This window comes from Zalophus californianus, chromosome 17, assembly GCF_009762305.2.
Source record: "Zalophus californianus isolate mZalCal1 chromosome 17, mZalCal1.pri.v2, whole genome shotgun sequence".
In the NCBI taxonomy this organism is placed as follows: Eukaryota; Metazoa; Chordata; class Mammalia; order Carnivora; family Otariidae; genus Zalophus; species Zalophus californianus.
In genome coordinates, this window is record NC_045611.1 from 54163136 (window position 1) to 54190933 (window position 27798).

Genomic DNA, 27798 nt, shown 5'->3' on the forward strand with positions numbered 1-27798 from the left:
AGGCTGCCGTGCTTCTTGAAGGTAAGCCATGCCATCTCCTTCCTCCTCTCTGGGGCCGCCCCTGTGATTAATCTGGGTTGGGAAATGTCCCAGGGGGAGGGGGAAGCCCTTGGGCCTTGACTGGGGGCCTTGGAAATGGAGGCAATGCAGGGGGACCCCCCCCTCCTGAGCTGGATGAGCTGGTGGCCTGCTGAGCCAGGGCTGGGCTGAATGGGGGAGGACCTCTGGGGTATGGAGTCCCCCTGGGATCTCCAGAGAGGGGAACCCTCATTCCCATAATCTCAGGATGCAGGACTTGGAGACAGGATATTCTGTGTTCTGGAGGAGGAAGAGGGAGAGAAAGATGATCCCTAAGGCTGGTCCTGAAGTGGAAGTGAGTTTATCTTGAATGAAGCTGTGGGGAGCTGGGGCCAGTGTCCCGGGCAGGCTGGAGGGATATGCAGGAGGACCACCTCATCTCCACCCCACCCCAGAAAGCAGGGGAGGGTTGGGAGAAAGAAGAGACTCAGTAGGAAGAAGGCAGGCTGGATGGGGCAACGCAGGGAAAGAGAAAGAAAATTAAAAAAAGAGAGGGACAGAGATACAGGAGGATCCAGGGTGAGGGAAGGAGAGAAAGGGAGAGACAGACTGAGCAAGGCAGAGACCACAAGAAGCCACACCCATGTGTACCCCTTAAAAGCCCTCCCTGCCCTGGGCATTTGGGCCCCATCTTGCAAGGACAAAGGCCTCTCCTAGAAGGTTGAGGAAATGTGGGCCTAACTGGATTAACTCACTCTTGTCATAAACTACCCTACCCCCTTCTTCATAACCCTACCACCCAAGACCCACGTGCCCAACCTGCCTGGAACTAAGCACTTTCCTTTTCTCTTAATACCACCAGATCTGGGCCAAGTCCTGAGAACATTGCCCTGTTTTTTCATCTCCTCCCCTCCATTGTCCTTCCCATCAGCCCATCCTACCTGCCTCTCTCCCCCTCCTTCCTCCTCATCAGGTGGGCAGCCGCTGCAGGGCCAAGCCCAGATCTGATTCATCTCTGTGTCCCCAGGATCACCCATTCAGGGCTGAGCTCTCAGGAGGCCTCAAGGAGATGTTAATTAAATGAGTGAATGTCTTTCTCCATATTCTTTTCCTGGTAAACTCCTACTCATCCTTCGAGATTCAAACTAAATGCCCCCTCCTCCAGGAAGTCTTCTCTGATTTCTCAAGGAAGACTACATCTTTTCCTCCCCTGGACACTCACAGACTTCTCCACTTTCCGTTGCTGTAAGCCTGATTATCACTCTGGGTCTGGGCTCCCCTTGAATGTGTCACTGGGTATAGTGGTTTAGAGCACGGACTCTGGAACTGGACGACCTGGGTCCACATCTCAATGCTGGCAATTATTAGGTGTGTGACCTTGGGCAAGTCAGTGAACCTCTCTCAGTTGGCCCATGTATTAAGAAGTAATAATAATCCAGGTTGGGGGTTGATTGAGTGAGTTAACCCATATGAAGCACTTACAACAGTGTTTGGCACATGGTAGGCATTTAACCAATGTAGTAAGATACATAGTAAGTCTATACATCTCCTATAAAGCCCTGCACTGCCCCCATTTTAATACACATTACTCATGGTTGTAGGGTGCTTTACTCTCTCTCCAGACAGGGATGGAAGACCAAAGACTGAGACTGAAGAGACACACTATGTGCGAAATGCCATACTAACGGCTTCTGATAACCTCCGTAGCTACCTTTAAAAAAATTTTTTTTTTACTTTTTTTTTTTTTAAGTAGACTCCACATCCAGCATGGAGCCCAATGCAGGGCTCAAACTCAGGACTCTGAGATCAAGACCTGAGCTGAAACCAAGAGTCAGGCGCCCAACTGACTGAGCCACCCAGGCGCCCCTTGATAGCTACCTTTATTGACCGTACTCTGTGCCTGGCAGGTAAGCATTTCATATATATACCATCTCATTTAATTCTCACAAGAGTCTATTCAATCTTTATTCCACAGAGGGGAAAACTGAGGTCGAGGGAGCATTCCAGTAATTTTCTCAAGGTCACAAAGTGACAGAAATACATTTCTTTCTCTACCCAGTACATTCCTGCTTATCTCTTAAACCCCATGCAAATGTCCCCTGATCTGAGATGACTTCCCTGACTCCTTCAGAAAGAGTCCATGGCCTCTCCTTAGGGCACCTTGTGCCTCCTTCTGATGCAGCACTGATCAATTTGTGTTGTTAATCCAATGATGTATTGAGTGGCTTCTGTGTGCCGGGCACTGTACCAGGTGCTTAAGAAAATCACAGTGAGGGGCCCCTGGGTGGCTCAGTCGTTGAGCGTCTGCCTTCGGCTCAGGTCATGATCCCAGGGTCCTGGGATCGAGCCGCGCATCGGGCTCCCAGCTCCGCGGGAAGCCTGCTTCTCCCTCTCCCACTCCCCCTGCTTGTGTTCCCTCTCTCGCTGCGTCTCTCTCTGTCAAATAAATAAATAAAATCTTAAAAAAAAAAAAAAGAAAATCACAGTGAATAAATCAGAGTCCCTGCTTCCATGGACTGAGTCAGGAGAGAGAGGGGACAGACCATTATGCAGTAAACAAATAAACGAGGTCATTTCATCTCTAACAAGTGCTGCAAAAGAAATAAACCAAGCAATGGATTGTTGTCCTGGTGAGGGCAGGGGACCCCTCTAGCCAGGGCAATCCTGGAAGGCCTCTCTGAGGAGGTGACCTTTGAGTAGAAACCTGAATGACAAGAATGGAAGTCTTGCCTGTCTCCCTGACCTGACTAGCAGCTCCTTGAGGGTAGAGCTCGGGCTGATTCATCTCCAGGACCTAGAGTAGGACACAACTCAGTAAACACGTGTAGCATGATGACAAAAGGAACAGGCGATGTGCCTTTAAAAATGAATCGAGTTCCTACCTCCTTTGCTTCTGAGTCTTGCATGACAAAGTCAGCTGATATGTCTGATTGGCGTTTCCTGGGTGTGTTAATGGGGCAGAGGAAGGGAGCTGGAGACTGTGTGCCAGTCTTCTGTGGGCTCTATGAGGGCAAGGACCTTGTGGTTTCGTGCCCAGCATCAAGCCTGCCATATAATAGGTGCTCAGTAAATTGGCGTTTGAAAGGGGAAACAAGAGCAGTAAAAAATGGAACACTTCTGTTGTGCGTATGTTCAGCTGATGTTAAGTCTCCAGAGTCTAGGCTAAATGGAGGCACCCAAACATCCATCAGCTCTGCCTGGATTCTGTGTAGTATACCCCCCAGTGCAGGAATATTTGCATGGAGACACTTTCAGGGAGAGGAAAAAGAACGCTTCTCCTTCCAAATTTTCAGGATGAAATTTCCAAGCCAATTTTGGATAAGGTGGGGGATGGTGGTGGACTGGGGCTTATGGGGTTGGATCAGAAGAGAATGGAGATACGGTGGAGCTGGGACTGGAGCTTGTGGTTGGTGAGGGGATGGAGAGGGATCTAAACAAAAAATTTCCCCTAAATCTCAGAGGACTTCTTTACACGAACCTAGCAACTAAGGTGGGGCGGTTTCCTCTGGTCTTAGAGGCTGAGGTGGATCTGGGGTGAGGTGGCTTGGGTTCCAGTGGCCCCAGCAGGGCAGAGAAGGGACCAGATGACTCAGAGGTGGCCCAGCTCCTGCTGGGACAGGAGGAACTGGTGTTGGGTGGACCAAGACGTGGGGAACAGTGGGAGGGAGGAAGGAAGTGGTTAAGGGGTGCTTCATGGAACTTGAAAGGAGGGAGGGCAATGTGATTCTCCCATCAGCCCTGAGGGATGGGGATGCAGAGGATGGGGCGAGGGGGCTTGGGATTGGGGGCTACCCCTGTGCTTTTCTCCCCAGAACATGGAGTCACATACATTTATTTTAACCAGGACCTGTTCACAGATCATGACAACAGGTAACATTTAGTCAGGGCTCACCAGCCCCTGCGTTAATGCTTTACTGATAATTACCATAGCAACCTATGCAATCGTATTATATGATCGTCTCTTCACCATGCATCTGTGAGGTAGACACTTCATTGTCCCCATTTTCCAGATGAGGAAATAGAGGCCCAGAGAGGGTACTTAGCTTGCCCGAGGTCACACAGAAGGAAGTAGCAGAGGGAGGCAGGTTGAGTGAATGACAGCTTCTCTCGGACACAGCTTCCTTGCTTCTCTTGAATTAAACTTTGCCACCACTTTTAGCACTTCGGCTTCAAAGTGCGCCAGAGCAGTGGTAGGCAGGGGGAGTAAGGGAAGAGGAGAGATGTTAGGAGGTGTAGATGGGCGGCGGAGGTTCGAAAGGGGCAGGGGGAGGGTTCAGCCCCTGCACTGCGGAGGAAGGAGCAAGAGGGCAGCTGGTGGAGTGGCAGGACCTCTGGATCAGTTGGAGCGTATGGTTTTCTCTATCCAGGAGCTGTATTTGCAGATCTGGGTGTAGACAGCTGGATGCTGAGCAGAGCCGCAGGGGTAAACGCCCCATGAAAGGATGCCCTGCAGGGTCTCATCACAGACCAGAGGGCCACCAGAGTCACTCTGGGGGTGGGAGGAGGAGAGAGCAAATAAATACATGGACCCACTTGGGGGTCTGGGATAGTGATGGCGAAGAGGTTTGGGCAGGGCTGGAGTTACGTTTGGGTAAAGATGAGCTTGGGGTGGCGTTGGAATTAAGTATGAGCTTGGGTTGGGTGGGACTGGCCTGGGGGCTGTGGACATCGGACGGGGGGGGGGGGTGGGGATGAGAATGGGAATGTGATGGCCCTGGCGTTGTAGCTTGTGGCAGGTGAGGGGATGAAGACGGATGGAGAGTAGGGATGGGGTCGGGGTTTAGGACCGGCCTGAAGCTGGGAATGCTGTTGAGGATGCGGTGGTAAGTGGGTAGGGCCGGGCACGAACAGGTGGAGAGTCACACACGGGGATGAAGATGGGGTAAAGACAGAATAGTGTCGGACACGGGGATGGCACTGGGCTGGGGCTGGGGACAGGGACAGGGCCTTCTGATTTCTCATAACTTCCCCATCCTGGCTCCCATGAGTCCGAGACCAATCCCGGCCAGTCCTTACCTGGCAGGGGTCCTGACCCTGGTCCAGTCCCGCACATATCATGTTGCTGGTGACGACACCAGGGTAGAAGACCTCGCAGTCTTTAGGGCTCAGGACAGTGACCCTGGAGCAGCTCAGGCCCCTGTTGTACTTCACTGATGGGAGAAAACAGTAGGTAAACCCGTGGCCAGCCCCTAATCCTCCAGGACCCAGGAGTCCACACCCCCAGCCCCCTCCTCCCTCAGACCCAAAGTCCTGGCCCTCAAAGTATTCCCCAGGATACAGGCCTCAGGGCCCCCAGCTCTTGCCTCTTCGGGTAGCCGTGGTGCCCCAGCCAGCAACCTGGCACTGATCTCCAGGCTGGGCACAGTGGTAGGGCAGGCGCAGGGTCTGGATGCGAGGCCCCAGCACAGCAGGCCTGGCCAGCTTCAGCAGCATGAGGTCATGCTCGTCTGTCCGCCTAGGCAGGATGGGGCCTGAGCCCTGGCGGTACTTGGGGTGGGTAACGTGGCGAGTGGTCCGGCGGAGCTGCTCACCCTGGAGGAGGAGCAGGTGGTCGTCCCCGATGCGAGCCCACAGAGGACTAGGAAGGGAAGAGATATATGGGGGCAAAGCCTCCTTAGGGACTGCGACCAGACTCTGAGTCCCTGGGAAGAAGGGTACTGGTAGCAGGGTAGGAGCCTGGACTCCTGGGTCTGAGGGAGGAGGTGGTGTGGGAGAAGGGAGCTGGGGATCTGAGTTCTTGGGACATGGGGAAGAATGATCAGGTGTTTGGGTCTCTGAGTTCTGCAAGAATTGAGGGCAAGGGTCCACCTGGGTAAGCCCACCTCTTCCTTCCTCCCTCAGTGCGGACTCATGAGGTGAACAATTTCCTTAGTCAAACCCTGACTTCTGTTGCATACAACTATCTACACTTCAGTGGAACCCAAGGAGTATCAGCAAGACAGGGGTCGTGGACGGGCCCAGAAACGCTTAGAAGGACCAAACCGCCCCCTGGCGGCCCCCCCCCCCACACACACACCTCCTACAGGAAGCCCTCCAGAACTGACTCCCACATGGATTCAAGTGTGCCCCAGCCCTTCCCGCCCTCTCCGCCGGGCCTGCCTCCACAGCCCCTCACTGGCTGCCCCGAGGGGCTCCCCCTACTTGCTGTTCCCGCAGTGCGCGGCTGTGAGCACCCAACTCTTGTCCACCAGGACGCCCGCGCAGTGGAATGAGAGGCCATTGAAGAGGGAGACCTGCCAGGGCTGCGAACCGCGTGCGCATGGAGCGCCTGAGGCCACAAGGTCCAAGCCCGTGTCGTTTCTGGGGAGCAGCACCGCCTCCGCGGCTGGAGAAAGAAAAGGGGTGGAGATCAGAGCAGGCAGGACAAGGGCTGGGTTTAGGGCCGGAGCTGGGGGGGCTCCGCAGCCAGAACCAGAGAAGCCGGGGGGTTGGAAATTGGGGGTCCTGCAGGAACCGAATGGAAGTGGGAGGGGAAGAACGGCGGGAAAGAGAAAGGAGGCAGGAATAGAGCGGACTGGAGTGAGGAGAGCGAACTGGGTGAGACTGGAGGGACAGAGCGCCGCTCTCGGAGCAGAGCGCGAATGGAACGCGACGAGGCCACCAGGGGGCGAGGGCAGATCGCGGCGGAGCTTGAGGAGCAGGGGCGGGAATAGAGCAGCGGGCGGAGAGAGGGACGAGGGCCAAAGCGGTAAGGCAAGCCCGGGGAGAAATGGGCGGACTAAGAAGGGGCGGGGACAGAATGGGACTGAGAGAGGGGCCGGGGTTAGTAAGGGGCCGGGAAAGGAGGCCAAGAGGGGAAAGGAGTAGGGATCCAAACTGGGGGCGGGGGGGGCCCCCTGGAGCGAAGCTCGGCGAGGGGTGGGGCTGACTTAGGGGCGAGCCTCCTCTGGATCGGCGGGTGGGTGCTGGGGTCCCCAGAGGAGGAGCGGTGCGCGGGGGTTGGTGAGGAGAGCACACTCTCCCTGGGACCTCCCGCCAAGCCCTGTCCCCCGCCTCACCCCACAGTTGCGTCACGAGCAGCGGCAGGAGCAGCCTCGCCAGGGCCCGGGCGGGGGAGGCGGGGCACAGGTGGAAGTATGGAGGTCCCATGGCCAGGACCGAGGCTGCGGGGGGGGGGGGGGGGCGGGGGGGAGAGCGAATTAAAACAGATACTCCGTCACAGACACCCGCACACCCACCCCACCGCGCCCGTCCGCCCGGCCTGGGCCAACCCACCCCGCGGGGACCCGCTTAACCGCCGGCACAAATCTCAGGGGCCGAGGGACAGACTGGCGATTCGGGCCGGAATACCCGACATGGGCACAATTACCCTAATGACGCCCCTCCTGGCGTCCTCCTGACCTCCCTACACCAGAAGGGGGAATGAGGTCCCAGCCCGAGCTTTCCCGGACTGCCTGCCAAGCAGCTTTTGGGGTTCGCCCTCCTTCGCAGGTGCGGCCAGGGTCCGAGGCTCAGAGGCGCGTGCCATAGATAGGGAAACTGAGGTTCAAACAGGGCTGTCCGCGACCCAAAGGTCCCCACCCATGCTCTCGCGACCCGCCCCTACTAGGGTGAGGTGCATCCCACCTCACCTGGGAGTCGCTGCTGGAAAGGAGGGAGTAGACCCAAGAATGCCTCTGCCCTGCCGAGTGGGCCACCGGAATCCTCTGCCCTGGGACCCCTGGCCTGGCCTTCCCTTTTAACCTCGAAGAGCCCGGAAATTTCCCCACCCTCCCCCCAGGGATTCACTCCCTCCCTTTCCCTCTCCCTAATTATACCGTGGGTGGGACTGGCACCCAACCTAGGCCCCAGATTCCTGCTCTGGGAGGGGCCCCAGGAATACAGGCTTCTTCTAGAGCCCCAAACACCCTTTTTGGAGCTGGACTCCATGGGGATTCCCCAGGTGTCCTATTCCAAAAAGTCTTCTCAGTGGGGAGAGAGTATGCCATGTTCCCAGGTAGCCTCCGGGTCTCAGAGATAATGTTGGAAAGAGGTGATTACAACCAAGAGAGAGGAAAACAAACAGGGAAATGCATACCTAGTGACTGAGAAAAGCCAGAATGCTGGCCAGGAGAGAGGGAGGCAGAGAGATAAGACAGACGGAAGGAAAGGGAGACAGACGGAAGGAAAGGGTAGAAGACACAGAGACTGGGACACACAGAGACAAAGAAAAGAAGAAATCACGGACATAGAAAGGGGGCAGAGAGGGAACGAGGCAGAGCCCCAGAGCCAGCGCGAAGCTCTGTGCTGAGCCCACTCCCACAGCCTGAGCAGTGGGCTCACTGTGTGTCCCAGTGACTAGCGCCCCTCTTCCTCCTGCTGGGGGGCGGGGCGCTGCGCATCACACCCAAGTGTGATCACATCACATCCTCCCTGCCATCCGTGTGCCTTCAGATGACACACGGGCCCATGAATCACAGGAGGCCAAGGCCACAGAGGAGCATCAGTATGACCTGAACTAACCCCCTCCTTTCGGGTGAGGAATCGAGGCTCAGAGAAGGCAGTGACTCACAGAAGGTCACACAGCAAGTCCACCTAACAACCGGGAGGGCCCAGTTCCAGCTCTGGGCTCTTACTCCTCGTGCCAGCAACCTCCCCCGAAAGCCGAGCAGGACGTCAAAAAAGATCCTGAGTTCTGGACTAGTTGTGGGGCATCTTTTCCAGTGGGAATTGAATTAACTGCAGAGGTTGACTCCGCACTATCCAGTTGAACTCTCTACAACAGTGGAAATGCCCTGTGTGTGCTATTCAACACAGCAGTCCTAGGTGTGACTACAGAGCATTTGATATGTGAGGTCATTTTAACTTAAAAGGCCTCATATGGTTAGTGGTTATCATACTGGTTGCACTAGTGTGGAGGAACTACCTCGCCTGGAGGTTGGAAAGAAAAACAGTGATAGCTCCTTCTCTTAGGTCTTAATTATGTGCAGGCTGATGTACCTACTGGGCTATCATTCTTATAAGTGCACGATTTTACTGATAAGAAAACAGCCTCAATCAAGGCAGTTCCGCTTGGTAGTTAAGAAATCAGCTTGCTTTAAAGAGAGAAGGAAAGAGAGGTGCCTGGGTGGCTCAGTTGTTAAGCGTCTGCCTTCGGCTCGGGTCATGATCCCAGGTCCTGGGATCGAGCCCCGCATCGGGCTCCCTGCTCGGCGGGAAGCCTGCTTCTCCCTCTCCCACTCCCCCTGCTTGTGTTCCTTCTCTCACTGTGTCTCTCTCAGTCAAATAAATAAATAAAATCTTAAAAAAAATAAAATAGAGAAAGAAAGAAAGAAAAAGGAAAAGAAAAGACCTTGCTTTAGATTCCTTGCTCTTCTCCTTACTGGCAGTGTGACTATGAGCAAGTGACTTGTTTCTCTGTGCCCAGTTACCTCATCTGCAAAATGGGCATAATAATGGCACTTAATCTTTGTGAAGATTAAGTTAGTTGATATATCTAAAAGCCCTTGGATCAGGGTCTGGCATATAGTAAGCACTCCAAAGATTCATTTGTTCAGTAAGTATTTATTGAAACCTTGGTGAGTGCCAGAAACTGTCTCTGGGGCTTGGGGATACAACAGTGAACCAAATATTATCTCTCCCAGAATCACAAATTAGTACAAGGCAAGATTTGAACCCAGGCCTCACTGATTCCAAACCCCAAGTTGATTATTAAGCTATAGCATCTCTCATAGTCAAGGAGGCCGAAAAAATACACAAAGGTGTCCTTGCTCTGGCTTGACTGTTAACAGAATGAACAAGAGCAACATCGGCAAGTAGAAATCAGGGGTGTTGGGCTGGTCCTGGCTAGTTATTCTCCATAGTCTTCTGGATCCAGTCTACATATTTGCAGACTTTTGTATAGACACCAGGCTTTCTGGTGAGAGCGCACGGGTCCTGGCCCCAGGAGATAATGCCTTGAAGAGATCCATCACAGACCAGAGGGCCCCCAGAGTCACCCTGGGTATGGAGAGAGAGACAACGAGTCAGAAAGGAGGAGTGGCCATGGGAGGGGGGGCAGGGTTGGGCGCCGTGTTAGGGAGGAGGTGGTGTTGGGATGTTGTAGGGATGGTGTTAGGAGTGGGGTGGAGACTGAGGATGGGGTTGGCGGGACGACTGGGGATGAGGTTGGAGCTGTGGGTGGCAATAAAGATGGGGTTAGGGTTGATTGGGGGATGGTTGGGGCTGGGAATAGGGGTGGGAATGGGGATGGAGCTGGGGATCCCTTGGAGGTTTGGAATGGGAACTAGGGGTGGACATGGAGTTGGGGTGGCAAGGGGAGACAGGGTCAGGGTTGGGAATGAGATTGTGGATCTCATCCCAGGAGATGGGAATGGGATGGGTGGCTGGAGACCCAGGCCCTGCCCCCTGACCTGGCAGGAATCCTTGCCCTCTTCCCGAACACTGGCACACACCATGGTGTCCGTGATGTTGCCAGGGTAGGCCTTCTCACACTCCTCCTGCTTAATGATGGTGATGTTGGCGCATCGCAAGGCATGGGGCAGGTGCACTGTGGAAACGGCATGAAGGGGTGTGGAAAACGAGAGCCCCTGGTCCCCTTCCCCACCCTGTAGTGCCTGCCTTGCACCCACACCACAGCCAGTCCCTGTCCTTCTTGCTTACAGCCAACTCATTTCTGTGCTCGCAGCAATGGCACCGGTAATGGTACCGAGTAAATGTATTATGCCAGTCGTTCTATATACACTATCTCTAATCCAGCCCTAGTAGGTGGGTGTGATTATCCTCATTTTATAGAGAAGAAAACCAAGGTTCAGAGAGGGGAAGCCACGTGCCTGAGGTCCTACAACGAGCAGGTCGTGGATCTGGCATTGCACATCATATCTGTCTGACCCCAAGGCCCAGACTTTTGTCTCCACACGGCCCCCCAGCTCTTACGTTTTCCCTCTTCTTTTTGACTTATCCCACCACTGACACCGCCAGGGTTGACTTATCCCACCTCTGACACCGCCAGGGTTGACTTATCCCACCACTGACACCCCCAGGGATCCCCCTCTCATACTCTCGTACTCTGGGACTCTCCCCTCTGCAGGTTCCTCTGGTTCCCTCTGTCCTTCCACAACCGGGGTCACCCGCCCCCCTCCGTGTCCCCCTCTGGAGCCCCTACACTGGGGGCTGGTTGTGGTGCCCCAGCCGGAAATGAGGCAGCGGGTGCCAGCAGTGACACAGTTAGATGACAGGGTGAGCGGTCGGACGGCCCCAGTGATGAAGGCTGCTGTCGTCATCTTCACCAGCATGATGTCATTGCGGTGGTCTTTGTTGGGGAGGCTGTTGTTGAAGTCTGGGTGGGGGAAGGACTCAGTGGCCATTCGGGTCTGCTCACAGCCATCCCGCCGCTGGAGGTTGTGTTCCCCCAGATGAACCACGTATCGGCTGAGGTGGGAGAGAGGGCGGTCAGAGATGGAAGGTCAGGGAGAGACAAGAGAGGGGAGGTGGGGAGAGACATGGGGGAAGGGGAAGGGGTGAGAGCCCCGGAGAGAACAAAGGAACACAGCCCCACTTCCGACCTCATCCCCACTTCCCACTGGACCCCTCCCCAACCACATCCCCATTCCAGCACCATCCCAGGTCCGATGGCTTCCGTCCTCCCATCCTGTCTCGGTGTCCATCATCCATGCTACCCCACCCGCGCCCATCCTGGACCCCATCGCATCCTCCCCATCCCCAAGCCCCTCTCCATCCATCTCTCCATCTCCAGCCCCCTGCCGGCCCGCCCCAGCCCCCGCACCCACGGCTTGCGGCAGTGAGCTGCTGTCAGGAGCCATTTGGGAGCGATGAGGGTTGCCCCACAGAGCAGCCGTGTCTTCTGGAACAGAGCCACCTGCCAGGGCTGGGAATGAGGAGAGCACTCATACCCCTTGATGATCCTGGTCTCTCCCCCTACATGCCCTGGAGGGGAGTGAGGGCAAAAGAGGGGGCTCAGGCATGAGACAACTCCCAAAAGTGGGGGTGGGGAGAGCAGACAAGGGGTGGGTGGTCTGGGTCTCAGCCTGGTGTCCCGCTGGGAGGCACTGTCTGGATAGGCCAGCCAGGTATTAAATGACCGAAATCCTTCCGTACTGCTTGCAAGGTCAGTAGCTACCGTTCTGCTCTGTTGGAGTGTCTTCTGCCCCACTGCAGCTGCCACGGCCCCTCCCCTGGGACCCTCCTTGACCTCTCCCCATTCTAGCATCTAAAGGGATTATGCAGCAAGGGGCATCGGGACCTTATTATGGCTCCTATATCCATTTAGGTGCCCTATGCGTTATTCTATATTTTCAGCATTGGCTCAGTCAGTAGCCAGTTATAGAGGGTTGAGGGAGCCTAGAGATTAGAGAGGGAGGCCCCTGCCCTCCCCCATCCCCTACCGTACCTGTCAGCAGAGCAAGCATGATTAATCGAAGAATCATCTTGGCCTGGAGAGGGGAAGGGCAGGCCTCAGGTTCTTCTGGGAACAAGAAGGGACAAGGGGCCCAATCACTTTATGGGGAGACTATGGAGGGGCTGGTTCATGCCCTCTCCTCCCTCCCCAGCCTGCTCTGGCTGCCCCCAGGGAGAAACAACAGGGTTGGAGGAATACCCAAGTTCTCACAGCATCCCAGCCTCCAAACCTTTAAAACAAATCTTTGGTATCAAGGTGGCCTTGGAGGGGCCTGATCTCAGCTAAAAGCTTCTCATAGCCAGAGCCAAGGAGGATGTGGCAGATGCTGCGAGGGGCTTTGGCTGGGGCAAGGTATTAGCTGGCCCTGTTTTAAGTCAGCCATAGTACCTGTGAGATGCATCTGGGAGAATGTTTTCCTTCTTGCCCTCCTGAGACCTGGCCCGGCCCCCCCAACCCCATTCTGCATCCACCCCAGGGTGATATGGGCCCTTTGAGGGCTGCCCAGCATGCAGTAGGGGGCTCAGCCTGGGACGGGCCCTGTCCTTCTGAATCCCTGCCCCTTTGAAGGACAGACAGATGGAACTGGGCGGGGCTGGTCAGGGGAAGGGCAAGTGTCCTCAGCTGCCCTGGCCTGCAGGGGGGTGGGGTGGAGGGCTGGATTCAGCTATCAAAGCGGGGATCAGAGGTCACTGAAGTCGGGGGCAGGGCAGCCAGTTGGAGAGACAGAGAGGCAGAGAGCACCCACCCAAGCCGAGAAGGACAGAGCAGAGGGAGAAATGGTGTGGAGGCAGGGAGGCCTGACTTGCTCCAGGAGCACAGGCGCCTGCAAGAGGGTCTTCCCTTCCCTGCCCGACTCACGGGCTCTGGGACTGGGGCCCTGGGTGCTGGGTTGGTGGCGGCAGCAGCTGTGGCGGTTTGGGTCAAAGGCAGATTGGGTCAGAGCATCAGGCGAAAGGCAGGTGCGGGGTGGCCCTGATGACTGGGCCTCCTAGCCCTGCCTTACAGCCCTGGGGATGGGGTGTGTGTGCCTGCCGGTCTGCCTCTGTCACTTCTCCAAGCCCCTCTTCTCTCTGTTTCTGTCCCCTACACCCCACCCCGCATCCGTCCTGGTCTGTCTCTCTCTTCATCTCTGCTGGTTGCTTCCTTTCTGTAACTCCGTGGCCATATTTCTCTTTGCCTCTCTGTGCCTGTGCCTTTCCGTCTCTTTGTCTATCTCTGTGTCTCTCTCAGTACCTCTCTGCAGGACTCCTTTAATTCTTTATCTTTCTTTGTGTCTCTTGGTCTCTGCCTCCCTCCACCTCCTCTCTCTCTCCCTCCACCTCATCCTCCCAGGCTCTGTGTCTCTCCTCCTGTCCCTGCTCCTCCCTTCCCACAGCCCAAGCCCAGGTGGGCCCCTGGCTTCTTCTGGGCCCTCCCTTCTCCATTCCAAGGAGGGGGGGAAACTGGGGCGTCACGGAGGTGGGGCTGCTGCCAGCCGAAGGAAGGGGCAGGACGGGAGGGTGGGGGAGGCAGGTTGGGGCCTGTGGGAATCAAGGCCCAGGAAAGGGAGTCAGCCCTCTGCAAGGCCCCAAACCCTAGCGCTCCTCTGGGGCTTCACTTCTGCCCCCTTCCCTTCCCTCCACTCCCCCCTCCTGCCTCCGCCTCCCGGGAACCCTGGGGCGCCCCCAAATCCAGCTGTGGCACTTACTCGCTGCGAGACTTAGGTCCGATGACTTCCGAATCTGAGCCACCTCAAGTTCCTGTCTGCCGATCCCTCTATTTCCGGGCCTGCTCGTTATCAGTGAGATCTCCTGCTCTCTGTCTTGCCCTCCTCTCTCCCCCAACCAGAAGTGGGGCAAGACGACTGGGTATAGGTTCCTGAGGCAGCCAGCCCTGGCCTCAAACCCCGGCTCTGCCTCTTCCTACCACAGTGACGTGAGCCAAGGAACTCCACCCTGGTGAGGCTCAGTTTCTTCATCTGCGACATGGGGGGACAGCCCTGCCTTGGGGTGGTTGGGATGAAGACTCCAGGAGAGCCGAGCACTGCAGGTATCCAGCAAGTGTTCCCTCGCTGTCACCATCACCCCTCACTCTCCCACCCCAAATTCCCCTTCCACTCACTGGGGAGAAGCTCCCTTTGCACCTCCTGGATGGCGGTGAAGACAGAACCCAAGGGGTGGGCAGGATTACTTTAAGACCTAGGCTGGTTCCGCTTGCTTTCCAAGGCTACACCCGCCTTCCATCATCACAGACATATTAAAACGAACCCACATCCCACATTAAATATAATGTGTGCTCAACAGCTCCAGCAAAGCCAAGTTGGAATTGGCTAGGTGGAAGAATGTTACATTTTATAGACATTTAATTAAATGGTCGTGAATTTTGATTTTGCAATTTTCATTTGGTATTTTGGGGCCAATAATTTCCCCCCTCCTCAGGTCCTTCATGGGCACTGTTCCTAAAGTGCTGGATAGACAAAAAAAAAAAAAAGGCCCTTATTTTTATTGTTATAAGTAACCTTTTCTCCTCCGTTCCTGAGTGACCCCTAAGGGAAAACTCTTGCCCTCTGTGGTCTCTATTCCTACACCTGTGATTGGGGGACTGATGAGCCTCCCTCCTGTGTCAACCAGCACAGGGATATCAAATAGACAGACATAGCTCGTTATATTTATTCCAGGAAGTCACACATTCCTTCCTCCGCCAAACTTGGGACTTAGAAGGGCTGGCTGGAGTTGGAGTTCTGGGAAGAAGATCCCCAGTCCAAGGGGAGCTGGAGCCAGGGGTGATAATGGAGGACGCGTTGGTGCTCCGAGGGCCAGTCAGTGTGGCCCCCAAGCTGAGGGGTGGAGGTGGAGGGAGCAGGTTAGTTGTTCCTCATGACCATCCGGATCCAGTCCACATATTTGCAAATATTGGTGTAGACCCCTGGGATGCCTTCTTGCCCGCAAGGCTCCACGGTCCCCCAGGACACCAGACCCTGAAGGACTCCTCCGCACACCAGGGGGCCCCCAGAGTCGCCCTGGAATGCAGAAGGAGAAGCAGCACCAAATGAATAAGGGAGAAATCCTGTTCCCATTGTCCTTGCCCCACCCCCAAACCCATTCCCAGGCCCTGAAGACAGAGGATCCAAGCCTGGTTATCAGAGAAGAGCACTGCCACGTCCCCCACGTTCCCTCCACAGCAGTGACGGATCAACAGGGAAGAACACGCTGTTCCTAGGGCGCCAATCCCAGGGAAGGCAGGACTCCATAAAAGGTGGGGGAGGGGGTCTCTCAGGGACAATGGCTAGAGCTCTGACCAATGAGTATCTTCAACGACCAATCCCAGCAAAGGAGGCGGGGACCTATAAGAATTCTATAGAGGATGACTGGCTGGTGTGCTGACCAATGAGGGAAAGAGCACCACCATCAGTGACCAATCCCAGCAAAGGAAGGCGGGATCTATAAAGGCTCTCTCAGGCACAAAGGCTGGAGCCTTAGCCAGTAGGGTGGGGCAGCCTCCAACCTGGAGGAGCCGAGGGAGCAAGGGAGCCGAATTCGAGGGCAGGAGAGACCACCAGGCTCCTTTCCTGCCTCCAGGCTGGATTCTCTCGCTCTTGCCTGAGCCAGCATCAGTTGGAGGATGGAATGGGGAGAGACAACCGGTTACACACCTCAGTTCCAAATCTCTGCCACCTCTTTGCCCTCCCCCACCTTCTCTTCCTCTTCCTCTCGGCTCTCCTGTGCCCCTCCCATCTGTCCTTCTCTGTTCCCTCCCTCCCTCTGTTCTCTCCACCCACCCCTCCTTCTCTTTGTCCTCCATCACCTGGCTCTTCCTGCCTTATCCTGCGCCTCCGGATCCAGAAGGAAGGTCCTTCTGACCACATCTCTCTCCCCCCCCATCCTCCCTGCTCTGTCCCCAGCTTCCTGCCCTGGGTGACCATGCGGTGCCGGCATTCACTCACCTGGCAGGCATCCGCCCCTTCCGTGCCGCTGGCACACACCATGTTGTCCGTGATTCTCCCGGGGAACACAGCCCGGCAGGTGGCACTGGAAACGATGGAGACATTGAGGCATTGCAGCAGGTCTGGGAATGGGTCTGGGGGTGGAAGACAGAAGCCACAGGGTTTCCCAAAGCTTCCCATTTGGGGGCCACCTCCCACGACTCAAGGAAGCCAAATATAAGTCTATACCCTGCCCTTTTCCTATGACCCCCCACTACAATCTGCAAACGTTTAAATTTCAGATTTATTACTTCATTTCATAGTGACCCTTGCCCCAGTTCATTGACCCAGTCCCCCGACCTTTAACCTATGACTGAGTGCCATAACTCAAGACACCCTTTGTCCCTCCAACCTCAGAAGCAATGAATCCAGACCCACTTTTCTCTTTAAATTCCAGATGCTGTGACCTTTGACCTTCAATCTTATTATACTTAGGTCCCAACTTGACCTCCTGTTCTCTCTCTGTCTCCAGACCCCACACTCCTCGTCTTCTCTTAAACTTCTAAACTCAGCGATAAACCATTGGTGCCAACTCCAAAGTGACTTATTTTCCCTGTTTATTTGAGCCGGGACCTCATGACCCCTAACCTCTAGGGCTTCCAATCCCAGACCAGTGATCCCTGATCGAACCCAGTTTCCACCCTCAGATTACGGCCAGCTTGTGCAACATCTGGATCCCATGTCCTCAATTCTACAGTGACCTCTAACACTCGAGTCCATGACCCGTTACCCCAAGATTCTATTTATATATGCCTTTTGCTCCAGTCTGATGACCCGTGCCATAACTCTGGCCTACAACCACATCCTGACCCATGACTTCTGACTCTATACCCAACCCCTTAACCACTTTGACTCCCAAGACCCCTGGCCCACCATGATCTCTGACCCCACACCACAGTCCTCATGTTTGACCCTTGACACAGCCTTCTGTTGAAATGGCATGACTCCTGATCTCTTGCCCTACACCCCAGACTTTGCCCATCCTGAGCCCTGACGCTGATGTCCCCTTACTCCATAGTTGATTGGTGATGCCCCAGCCTGAGATCTGGCACTTGGTGCCGGCCGCTGCACAGGTGGTGGGCAGGGCCAGGGGCTGGATGCTGCGAGTCAAAGGGACGGGGGTGCCCAGTCGCAGGAGCCGGAGGTCATTGTCATGGTTATGCAGGGCTCCCTGGTAGCCAGGGTGGGTCATGGAGAAGCCACTGCGCCGGATCTGCTCCGTCCAGTCCAGCCTGGTGAGGCTGTGCTCCCCCAGGCGCACCCAGTACCTGCTGGGGGTCAAGGTGGCTCAGTGAGGGTAGGGTGGGCCTCTGGATCCCCGGCCCTCCAGCCTCTCTGCTATTCTGCATCTCAGTGTCTGTCCTCACTCCCTCACAGGCTTGCTCTGTCTCTCACCTCTGTCACCATCTTTCCATTTCCTGTGTTTGCCTACTTCTCCTCCCCGAGCCCCTGCATCTCTGTCCCTTCCTGATCCTCTTAGCTGAGGCAGAGACATCCAACTGTCATACTCACTGCTCTGTTCTTACCACCTAGAGGCTGCCTGGGCTGTCAGCACCCTCAGCTGAAGGAACGAGTGAGTAATGAGTGGACGCTCTCTGTTCTGTCCCTGAATCAATCCATCTCTTCGTGTCTGAAACTTCCCTTTTGAAAAAACCTCGAAGTTTCAGACTGGAAAAGCCCATTCCCTTCATTTTACAGATGGGACCGCTGAGGCCCAGAGAGGTTGCCCAGACTGGGTCAGAGAGAGGCTGGGATGGTGACAGAGGTCATCTGGGAAGGAAGGGGAACACCAGGGAATGGAGCAGGTAGGTGGGCAGGTTCCAGGACCCTTCCTGCCCTCCCCACCTCACCCCAGCCCATTGTTGAGGAAGTCTTACTCTTTGTCTAGTCTCAGACCTTCTTGGGGCAGGACCATCTCCTTGCTCCATGGCACCCCCCTCTCCTGAGCCCTTACCCTGAGGGCTCCCTTTCCCACCACCTTTCCTTTGCCTACCCCTAGAAGGGACCATCCAGACAGGGGCTTACCTGCCACTGCAGTGAGCTGCTGTGAGGACCCACCTGCGGTCAATGAGGACGCCCCCACAGCGCAGGCGGGTGCCCTCAAACAGCCCCACCTGCCAAGGCTGCGAGTGACGGGCACACTCCTTGCCTTTGATAATCTTCTCTGTGGCGGGTTGACTGAGCCCTGAGGACGGGGTGTGGGCCAGAGAGATGGGGTCAGAGATCTAGAGACTGGGAGTCAGAGATAGGAGGTGAGATGCAGAGACGAAGACACAGGGAGGCAAGAGAAAGAGAGCCCCTGAGAGAGAGTGAGGGTCGGGGAGACATGGACACAGTGACAAATACGAAAAGACCCAGCAATGCCCAGAGACACAGAGAGGAAGAGAAAGAGAAAAAGGCAGAGAGATACTTAAAGATAAGAGGGAGACAGAGACAGAGATCCACAGAGAGAGAGAAAGGACAGAGGCATGGTGACAGGAAGACACAGAGGAGAGATAGTTCAAAAGATACAGGGGGACAGAGGTGGCAGGGCCCCAAGAGGTGGAGGTGATCGGAGGTACAGAGGCAGCCCCTTGCCCTCCTCCGTGCCAGGCTGGGGACAAAACCTGGAAGGGGAGATGGGGCTCCCATCCTCCTGGGGAACTCACCAGTAACAGAGAGGAGCAACAAGATGCTGGAACCCAGGGTGGCCTGCCTCCAGGTCCTGGGAAACGTGGGGGAATCTCAGAGATGGCCCTTTCCCTGTCAACTCACCCCTTGCTTTGCCCACCCCTCCCACCAGCAACTCCCAAGAGGACGGGATGCCTGCCCATCCCCCTCGCTGTCTGTCTTGGGTGTCACCCTATTGGTGACCACCTGCCCCCTCCTCACCTTGTCCATCTGCCTGCTGGGACCTCCATGTGGCTGTCACAGTTTCAGCCTGTCTGTCTCTGTTATCTGTCTGTCCACTACCTGCCTGTTCTGTCATCCACCTGCCACCCTGCCAGTCAACTCTCCCACTGTCCACCTGGCTTCTCAGCCACCTGTCATGCTGCCCCACCTGTCCCCCTCCTTCCGTCTGTCTGCCCCAGACCGGCAGGTGACACAGCTTTTAACTCTCTTTGTCCCAGCCCATGCAATTTCCTGGTTGAGGGAAGGGGAGCAGGAAGACATGGGGTGGGGCACCCTCTAATCCTGTAGAAACCCTAATGGCACCTAATTGAGCTTTACAACTAAATGGGGGGGTGGTGGAGGGGGCCAGGACGGTTGTGGGGCGAAGACCCAACCCCACTCCTTCTCCCCTCCTCTCCAAGCCAGTGCCAGAGACCCATGACTCAAGGTGATCTGGGAGCTGGGTTCTAATCCCGATTCCCGACGAGGTGAGGAAAGCTGAGGGAGGGTGGGGGCGCCCACACTCGGGCCCCTCCCCACCCTGTGCAGGAAATAGGCAGGAGGGTAGGTAGCTAAGAGCTCAGACAGTGGAAGGGAGAAGCAGGGAAAGCAAGAGCAGAGAGAGCCCAGAAAGAGAAGGAAGAGATTTCGAAATAGGTGATCAGGAAGAGACTGAAGAGGTTTCTAAACTGGGTTCCCCAGAGTTTATTCTAATTGAATTTTCTCAATGCACGGTTCACCCTGTTTCCTGCAAAGAAGCCCACTCTTCCTATCAGCATGTAGTCCATTTATCTAATTCCTTGAAAGTCTGTGGGTTTTTTCCTGCATGAGGGCTTCCACCGAGAAAGAAAGGGACAGGGGATGGAGAGAGAACCAGGGACAAGACAATCTGTGCTGTCTTTAGCTTTTGATTTGTTTTGAAACACCACCTAACTCAAGCCCTCTCTATTTCTGGATTTCTGGGGGCTCTGCTTTTATGGAGATGCAATTTACATGCAATAAAATTCACTCTCAGCTCCAGTCGGGAGCTGCCCTCTGGAACACACATCAGCACTGTCAGTTCCCAGGGCTTTTCAAAAGAAGCTGGAAATTCAAATTTATGGTAGGACATTTCCTGATTTTAAAATACTGGCCGGGGCACCTGACTGGGTCAGTCAGTAGAGCATGCCAACTCTTGATCTTGCGGTTGCACGTTCAAACCTCACGTTGGGTGTAGAGATTACTTACCATAAGAAGTCTTTAAAATAAAATAAAATATCAGCAAAAAACCCCAAACACCTATGGTTCCCCCACAGATTTCTTTCTCTCTCGCACTCTCTCTTCTCTTTCTGCCTCTACTTTTTTTAAAGATTTATTTATTCATTTATTTGACAGAGAGAGAGAGAGAGAGAGAGCACAAGTTGGGGTGGGGGAGGATGGCAGAGGCAGAGGGAGAAGCAGGCTTCCCGTGGAGCAGGGAGCCCCGACATGGGGCTTGATCCCAGGACCCTGGGATCATGACCCGAGCCGAAGGCAGACGCTTAACGACTGAGCCACCCAGGCGCCTTGCCTCTACTTTGTTTTTTTTTTTTTTTTTTTTTTAAAGATTTTATTTATTTATTAGAGAGAGAGAATGAGAGATAGAGAGCACGAGAGGGAAGAGGGTCAGAGGGAGAAGCAGACTCCCCGCCGAACAGGGAGCCCGATGCGGGACTCGATCCCGGGACTCCAGGACCATGACCTGAGCCGAAGGCAGTGGCTTAACCAACTGAGCCACCCAGGCGCCCTTGCCTCTACTTTGTTAAAGTAAAATTCACATAACAGAAAACTTAGCACTTGAACAATTTTCAAGTCCACAATTCAGTGGATTCCACCACACTCAACCCACTGTGCAACCGTCACCACAACCTAATTCCAGGACATTTTCTTCAGCCCCAAAAGAGACTCTGTACCCATGAAGCTGATGTCCGTCCCATGATGAATGGTAAATAAAATACGGTCTATCCATACCATGGAGTATTATGCAGCCAGAAAAAGGAGTACGGCACTGACGCCTGCCACAATGTGGATGAACTTTGAAAACAGTATGCTAGGTGAAAGAAGTCAGTCGCAAAGGCCACATCTTGTATGATCCCATGTATGTGAAATGTCCAGAACAGGCGCATGCACAGGGACAAAAAGCAGATTGGCGGTGCCGGGGCTATAGGGAGTGGGGAGTGGCTACCTAGTGGTTCTCTTTTGGCATACAGTCTTGCAGTTTGTGGCTTCTGGAAAAAGCCAATCCCTTCTTTTGTAGCTGGAAGCTTCAAGAGGGCATGGACTGGCTCACAACCTCATGCTCATACCTCCCGCACTCAGGGAAAGCTCTGAGCACCTTTGCCACCTCCCCTGGGGAGGACCCCAGAGCTCTCAAGTCCCGAGCTCCATGCTTTACTGTTGGGCATCATTGTAAGCTCAACATGCAGCCTGTTTCCTAGAGAGAACTCAGCTATGCCAACACCTGGGCTGAGGGCCCACAACATGGAGACCATCACAGATGTGGAAACTGAGGCAGGACTAGATAAAGTCACTCACCCATAGTCATGCAGCTGGCAAGTACCAGAGCCAGAGTTTGAACCCAAGCAGGCTGTCTCCAGAGCCTGTATCATTAATCATTGTCCAAAGATATGGATGAACAAATGAATGGCTAACTGAATGAGTACAGGGGTGAACAGAAGAACGTAGGAATGTTCTTACAGGTTTCAAAGTAGGATAGCTTTTGGAATCCTACAGACTGGGCTGAAACCTCAGCTCACACCATGACTCACTGGGGGCTATCAGGCTTCGGCTTGACCTCAGTTTGTTCATCTGAAAGATAGGGCTGGGAGGCAGCTCCCTGTCCACACACTACTTCCTCTTGGGATCATCAAACAAGGCAACAAAATATGGGTGAGAATATCAGGTACATTAAGTGAAGACACTCTCAAAATTGCCCTTCCCAGTTTCTTTCTGAAGAAAGAATTTTCAAAGCTGACTTAGATGACAGAATCTTTTTCTCAGCTGTGAAGAACTATCAGTTACAGCTTGCTGCTATTCTTTGTCTTCTGTCTCTATCTCTATCTCTCTCTCTTCTATTTCTCTGTCCAATTCATTCACTCATGCATTCACTCAACAAACATTTCAAAATGCCCTGTGTGCCTGACCCTCTGCTGGGTGACAGTGGGACCACAGAGTTGCATCAGAACCAGTGGCCCCCCACCACTCTCAGAGCCTTGCCCTGTTTCTCTTCCATCCTTCCCAGTCAAACCTATCCACAGAGATCTCCTCACCGCTTGCCCCCCACAGCCTCTGTCTTTTTGGGTCTCCAGAGACTTCCCTATTGAGCAATCCCGTGGTCTCCTGGTCCTCACTTTACTCAGCCTTCAGGCAGCCTTCCACCTGGCCTGCCCCTTCCTCCTTCATGCATTTCTGGTTTCCCTCCCACTTTCTGCCTCTCAGTAATGAATAGGCCTTTTTTCCTCCCCTGGTGCCTTGACAAACAAAGGTGTTCCCAGGGCCTGTTCTAAGCCTTGTTCTCCACACTGACTGCATACACGGGGCAGTTTCACTTGTCACTTGCGATAGCATGGCTCTTAGTCTCTCCCTGGCTTCAGGTCTGTGCATCCAACAGCCTCCTGGATGACCCAAACCCAGCTCCCCAACTGCCCCACCAACCTGTTCTCAGACCCTACTCGCTCCATCTTGTGGCCCTAGCTCCCAGCCGGTCCTCTGGTCTGGACCCTTGGGACACTGATTCTCCCTAGCACCCAGTGATCTCTTCCTTCTGAGACATCCCATCCCAAGACAGCAGCCACCACTCACTGCTCCCTGGCTCCCGGCCCGGAAATCTGCCTCCAGAGGTCTGGCCCTCTGCAGCCATTAGTGTCTTGCACAGCTAGGGCAGGGAGAGAGACAAGCCAACTCTGCCCTGAGCCCAGAGCCTGCCCCGGGTCCATCTCAAGACCCTGATATCATGACCTGAGCCAAAATCTGCTTTCAACCCTACCAGAATTTATGCTGCTGAGGTGAGGAAAATGCAATCTGGTTGCCAGGAGAACCAACAGCATGATTAGAGGGTTGGAACTTTCAGCCCACCCCCTCCAACTCCGCCCCTGCCCAGAACTCTTGAGCTGGGAAGAGGCACACAGATAGGTCTGCGCGCAGACATGCTACCCAGAGCCACTTGATGGAAGCCCCCAGCCCCACACCTCTGTTCCTGAAGGCCAACTATGGAAGCTTCTGACTTGGGTTGGTTAAGTCTGCAACAGCAGATGCAGTGCCAAGCAGCACAGTCTCAAATGCATGTTCACCGGCAGCCAGCAGGGCCAGTGAGCAGGACAGCATGATGAGAAAGACCCCATGGTCATCTACACTCCTGTTCACAGTGCCAAATGTGGCCACCCCCAGAGGCAGGAGGGACCCTGTAGTGCATGTGTGGCATGTCAGGCCAGACACGTGGGCCAACTTTCAGATGGAGGAGTCCATCGGTTTCTGTGGGGTGGCTACAACATTATCCTCCATTATCTCTCCTCCAAAAATCCTCACTTGGGCCTCCGCCCCCTTTACCCTTCCACAGCCTGTCTGCTTCTTTTGTCTTGTCATTGAACTCGTTAGAATGGAAACTTGGGCTTATATGCCCATTGCCCCTGTGATATTGTGATTTAGGATAAGAAGTATGTTTTTGGTCTTAGTCCCCATTCCTGGCACAGAGCTCCTAAAACTCTAGGAATTTCCTAAGAAAGCAAAAAAAAAAAAAAAAAAAAGTGTCTTTTGTCCTGTGAATGATTTTTGGGGAAAGCACCTAACAATGGGAGAGGACTGGGGCTGCAGATGGAATCAATCACCAACGGACAATGAGTTAATCAATTGTGCCTATGCAGTGAAGCCTCCGCAAATACCCAAAAGGACGGGGCTCAGAGAGTTTCCAGGTTGGCGAACACATGCAGAGAGAAGGGTGCACCCAGGCAGGGTAAGGAAGTTCCGTACCCCTACCCACAAATCTTGCCCTACCCATCTCTTCTACCTGGCTGTTCTGAGTTTTATCCTTTTACAGTAAACTGGTAATCAAGTAAGTAAAATGTTTCTCTGAGTTCTGTGAGCCGCTCTGGCAAAGTTTTCCAACCCAAGGGGGATGTCGTGGAACCCTCCGATCTATATAGCACTTGTCCAGAAGCACAGGTAAAGAACTAGGACATGAGATTGGCATCCGAAGGCAGAGGTAGGGGGCAGTCTTGCAGGACTGAGCCCTTAACCTATGTGATCTGACAGTACCTCCTGGTAGATAGTGTAGTTAACCTCAACTGTGGGACAATTGCTTGATGGTGTTGGGGAACCCCACCCCCACACATTGGGATTGCGTGCAGAGACCAATACCCCTACTAGGCTGGGAAGTCCAGCCTAGTCCCTCGTAAAAGGCCTCTCAGTAGGGGAAGTGGCTGCGCTTGGCCTGGACCCTTCAGGCTAGAGGGAGAACTCCTTAGCCTAAGTCTAGTCTAGGAGCTGACATCTCCCCATCTGGGGCCTTGGGAGGATAAAAAGCAAGGGCTTGATGTGCCAGGCCAACGCTGGGAAGCGTGGTTACACCTCTGACACACTCCCCTTCCGAAGGCTTTCAGTCTCTTCAGTCTTTTCCAAAAGACTTTTCTAGCCCCTCCCTCACAACCACCAGCTTTCCAAATCCCTCCTGCACAGGATCCCATTGTTATTAAAATTCCCCTGAGCGAAAACAGGAAGAGGAGGGCAAGTGGCTGCAAAATCCCAGGAGAGGGAGGGAGGGCGGGCAGAGGGATGCCTGAGAAGCCTGGCCACCTGGCTAGCCTTTCTGAATTAAGGTGTTGTTGGCCAGGCAGAACCTCCAACTCAGGTATGTCATTATTTTTTGTTCCACAAGAAGGATTTGGGCGGCCGCCTCCCATTCTCCCAAATCCCCAGCTGGCTGCTCCCAAATCGCCCAAGGCTGTCTGCTCTGGCTCTGGGGCCTTGGAGACAAATCATCATAACAATTTTGTCAGTAAGAACAATGATCCGTACTAATGAGAGCACTGCTCAGTAAGCACTCACTCGGGTGGCAGGTGTTCTGAGTGCTTTTCACATATTAATGCAATTAATCCTCCCAAGACCCCTCTCACCACGTAGGTGCTATTTTTTTTTAATGTATTAATATATTTAGATCTTTTTTTTTCTTATTATGTTCAGTCAGCCAACATATAGTACATCATTAGTTTGTGATTAGAGTGTTCTAAAGCCTCAGGTGTGCAGAGAGGAATTCACTGGTGGCACATTATTGTGAGTGATATGTACAAGTCCCTCTTTTGTTTTCCTTATTACCTTATTCCTTTTGTCTCCTTCCCTTTCTGCTATTGTCCTCACCATTGCACATCTTTGCTATTATCTTTGTTACTGTGTATCTTTTGCTATCGCTTTTATTACTGTGTATCTTTGCTATTATCTTTGTTACTATGTATTCTTTGTCACCTTTATCAATGAGTACCTTCTGCTATTGTATTTTTTATTGCATAGCCTTTTATTTTTTATTTTATTTTATTTTATTTTTTAAATCCTTTTAAAAACTACAAGAGACGGGCGCCTGGGTAACTCAGTTGGTTAAGCGACTGCCTTCGGCTCAGGTCATGATCCTGGAGTCCCGAGATCGAGTCCCACATCAGGGTCCCTGCTCGGCGGGGAGTCTGCTTCTCCCTCTGATCCTCCCCTCTCTCATGTGCGCTCTCTCTCTCTCTCATTCTCTCTCTCAAATAAATAAAATCTTTAAAAAAAATAAAAATAAAAACTAAGAGAGTCACATACATAAAATTTTTACATTTTTAAAAATTAAAAAGGTAAAGTTAAATTCACATAAATGTCACCATTTAAGGTGCGCGGTTTAGTAGCACTTAGTACATTCAGTGTTGTATATTTTTTAAATTAGAATATGTTCTTACAAATTGTATATTTTGTGTGCAAAGCACTGTGTAGAGTTCTGTGTAGTTTGATTTTACGTCAGCAGTATTGTGGTATACAGTTTTTCTTTTTTAAGCTCAGAACAAGCTTTTTTTTTCATTTTTAAAGAAGGTATTATTTACATAAATTAAAATCCATTCATTTTAGGTGTTCGATTTGATGAATTTTGGAAACTGGAGACTATTGGGCAACCTCCACTATAATCAAAACATAGAACAGTACCTCTCACCTTGCTCCCCATCCTTAAGCTGCCCTGCACCCCTTCAGCAAAAGCTCTCCCTCCCTCCTCTGCCCCAGGCTACCACTGATCTACATTCTGCCACTATCATTTTGCCTTTTAGATCATATAAATGTTTGGCTTCTCTCACTAACATAATGCATTTCAGAATCACCCATGTTTTTGCATTTCTCCGTCAATAGTTCATTCCTGTTTATTGCTGTGCAGTATCCCACAGCATGGAATATACAACAGCCTTCATCCATTCACCAGTTGTTGGATATCTGGGTTGCTTCCAGTTTCCGGGTTATTCCAAATAATGTTGCTATAAACATTCATGTACACATCATTGTGTAGGCATATGTTTTCATTTCTCTTAGCCAGGCACCTAGGAGTGGCACTGCGGGATCATATGATGTGTATGTTTAACTCTATAAGAAATTGCCCAATGTTTTCTAAAGTGGTTGTCCCACTTTGCATTGCCACCAGCAGCGTATAAGCATTCCAGTGCCCCACATCTTTGCTAACACTTAATACTGTCAATCTTCTTAACTTTCACCATTGAAGTTGGTAGCACTATATCTTTAAGATTCTGATCACGTGCGCATCTAGCCTGTTGCTTGTAAATGCTGTGTGGTCCTCCTTGGCGCTCTCCACCATGTCCTAACATCCACCCCCACCCTCATTGGTGGGTGCTCAGTTTTCCTCTAATTCCCAGCACAACAAAGAAATGAGTGACAGACACTTCATACTTGCCTCTTTGGGATCTGCATGATCACTGCCCTAGGAGAGACCTCATGAGTGGAACTACTGGGTCCCAGGGTGTGCATATACTTAATTCAGCCAAGGAGTGCCAAATTACTTTCCCAAAATAACTAGACAGCGTCCATTCATACCAGCTGTGCACTAGAGCATTGTCTCTGCATCCCTGCCAATACATGGGTTATTTCACTTTAAAGATTTCTAATCTATCTAATAAACATAAAGAGATTATTTGTATTTGTGTTTCTTAGATGACTAATGAGTCTGTACATCTTTCATCTTACCTTCCTGTTTGTTTCCTCCTCTGCAAATCCATTCATAGCCCTGAGTATTCTTCTTGTTTATGTGCAGGATTTCCTTGCACATTTTAGATACCAATGCCAGGTCAGTATTACACTTTGCAAGTATCTTCCCGCATTGATTTACTTTGTTCTTGTTGTCTTTTGTTGAACTGAAAATCCTTAGTCAGATTAAACAGTTTTTGCTTATGATTAGTCCATCTGAAGTTTTAAAGTCTTTCCTCACCCCTAAGTCACAAAAATGTTCTCTGTCATTATCTTCCATTAACTTTATGGTTTGAGCCTTAGCTTTTAGGTCTTTATGCAATTTGGTGTTAAGTACCAGTGTTATACCCATTGGAGTGGTAGGAAAACTGAGGCATGAAGGTAAGTCATGGGG

The 27798-nt window shown here is 53.0% G+C and overlaps 3 protein-coding genes and 1 long non-coding RNA gene across 4 annotated transcripts; 1 reads left to right on the forward strand and 3 right to left on the reverse strand.

The window, feature by feature from the left end:
• Window positions 1-3894: 3894 nt before the first annotated feature.
• Window positions 3895-7107, reverse strand: KLK10 (kallikrein related peptidase 10). The gene is made up of 5 exons (XM_027617346.2): window positions 7017-7107; window positions 6160-6343; window positions 5322-5596; window positions 5035-5168; window positions 3895-4507 (listed from the first exon to the last, which is right to left on the reverse strand). Exons 1-5 carry the CDS (start codon window positions 7105-7107, stop codon window positions 4355-4357), a joined length of 837 nt encoding a protein of 278 aa, XP_027473147.1. The 3' UTR covers window positions 3895-4354.
• A 2374-nt stretch (window positions 7108-9481) lies between these two features.
• On the reverse strand, window positions 9482-14160 carry KLK11 (kallikrein related peptidase 11). Its single transcript, XM_027617376.1, is given in 6 exon segments — window positions 9482-9936; window positions 10350-10486; window positions 11102-11438; window positions 11723-11883; window positions 12347-12421; window positions 14043-14160. Coding segments are annotated over 5 exon segments (825 nt in total). The 5' UTR covers window positions 12384-12421; window positions 14043-14160; the 3' UTR covers window positions 9482-9783.
• Window positions 14161-15061: 901 nt separating this feature from the next.
• Window positions 15062-19308, reverse strand: KLK12 (kallikrein related peptidase 12). Its single transcript, XM_027617347.1, has 6 exons — window positions 19188-19308; window positions 18965-19020; window positions 18342-18501; window positions 17328-17587; window positions 16278-16411; window positions 15062-15353 (listed from the first exon to the last, which is right to left on the reverse strand). The coding sequence occupies exons 1-6, from the start codon at window positions 19214-19216 to the stop codon at window positions 15198-15200; spliced, it is 795 nt and encodes a 264-aa protein (XP_027473148.1). The 5' UTR covers window positions 19217-19308; the 3' UTR covers window positions 15062-15197.
• Window positions 15846-16845, forward strand: LOC113935409. Its single transcript, XR_003524037.1, has 3 exons — window positions 15846-15977; window positions 16236-16397; window positions 16714-16845. It is a non-coding gene; the product is annotated as an uncharacterized LOC113935409 (long non-coding RNA).
• Window positions 19309-27798: the final 8490 nt, after the last annotated feature.

Coding starts and splice junctions, on each gene's coding strand:
- KLK10 (XM_027617346.2), bottom strand. CDS start 7,107: ATGGGACCTCCATACTTCCACCTGTGCCCCGCCTCCCCCGCCCGGGCC. Junction 5,597..6,159: donor GCGCACTGCGGGAACAGCAA/GTAGGGGGAGCC, acceptor TTCCCTTCCTAG/TCCTCTGTGGGCTCGCATCG. Junction 4,508..5,034: donor AGGGTCAGGACCCCTGCCAG/GTAAGGACTGGC, acceptor TCCCACCCCCAG/AGTGACTCTGGTGGCCCTCT.
- KLK12 (XM_027617347.1), bottom strand. CDS start 19,216: ATGGAGGTCCCAGCAGGCAGATGGACAAG. Junction 19,021..19,187: donor CCAGCAGGCAGATGGACAAG/GTGAGGAGGGGG, acceptor CACGTTTCCCAG/GACCTGGAGGCAGGCCACCC. Junction 15,354..16,277: donor AAGGGGCGGATGCCTGCCAG/GTGAGTGAATGC, acceptor TCTGCATTCCAG/GGCGACTCTGGGGGCCCCCT.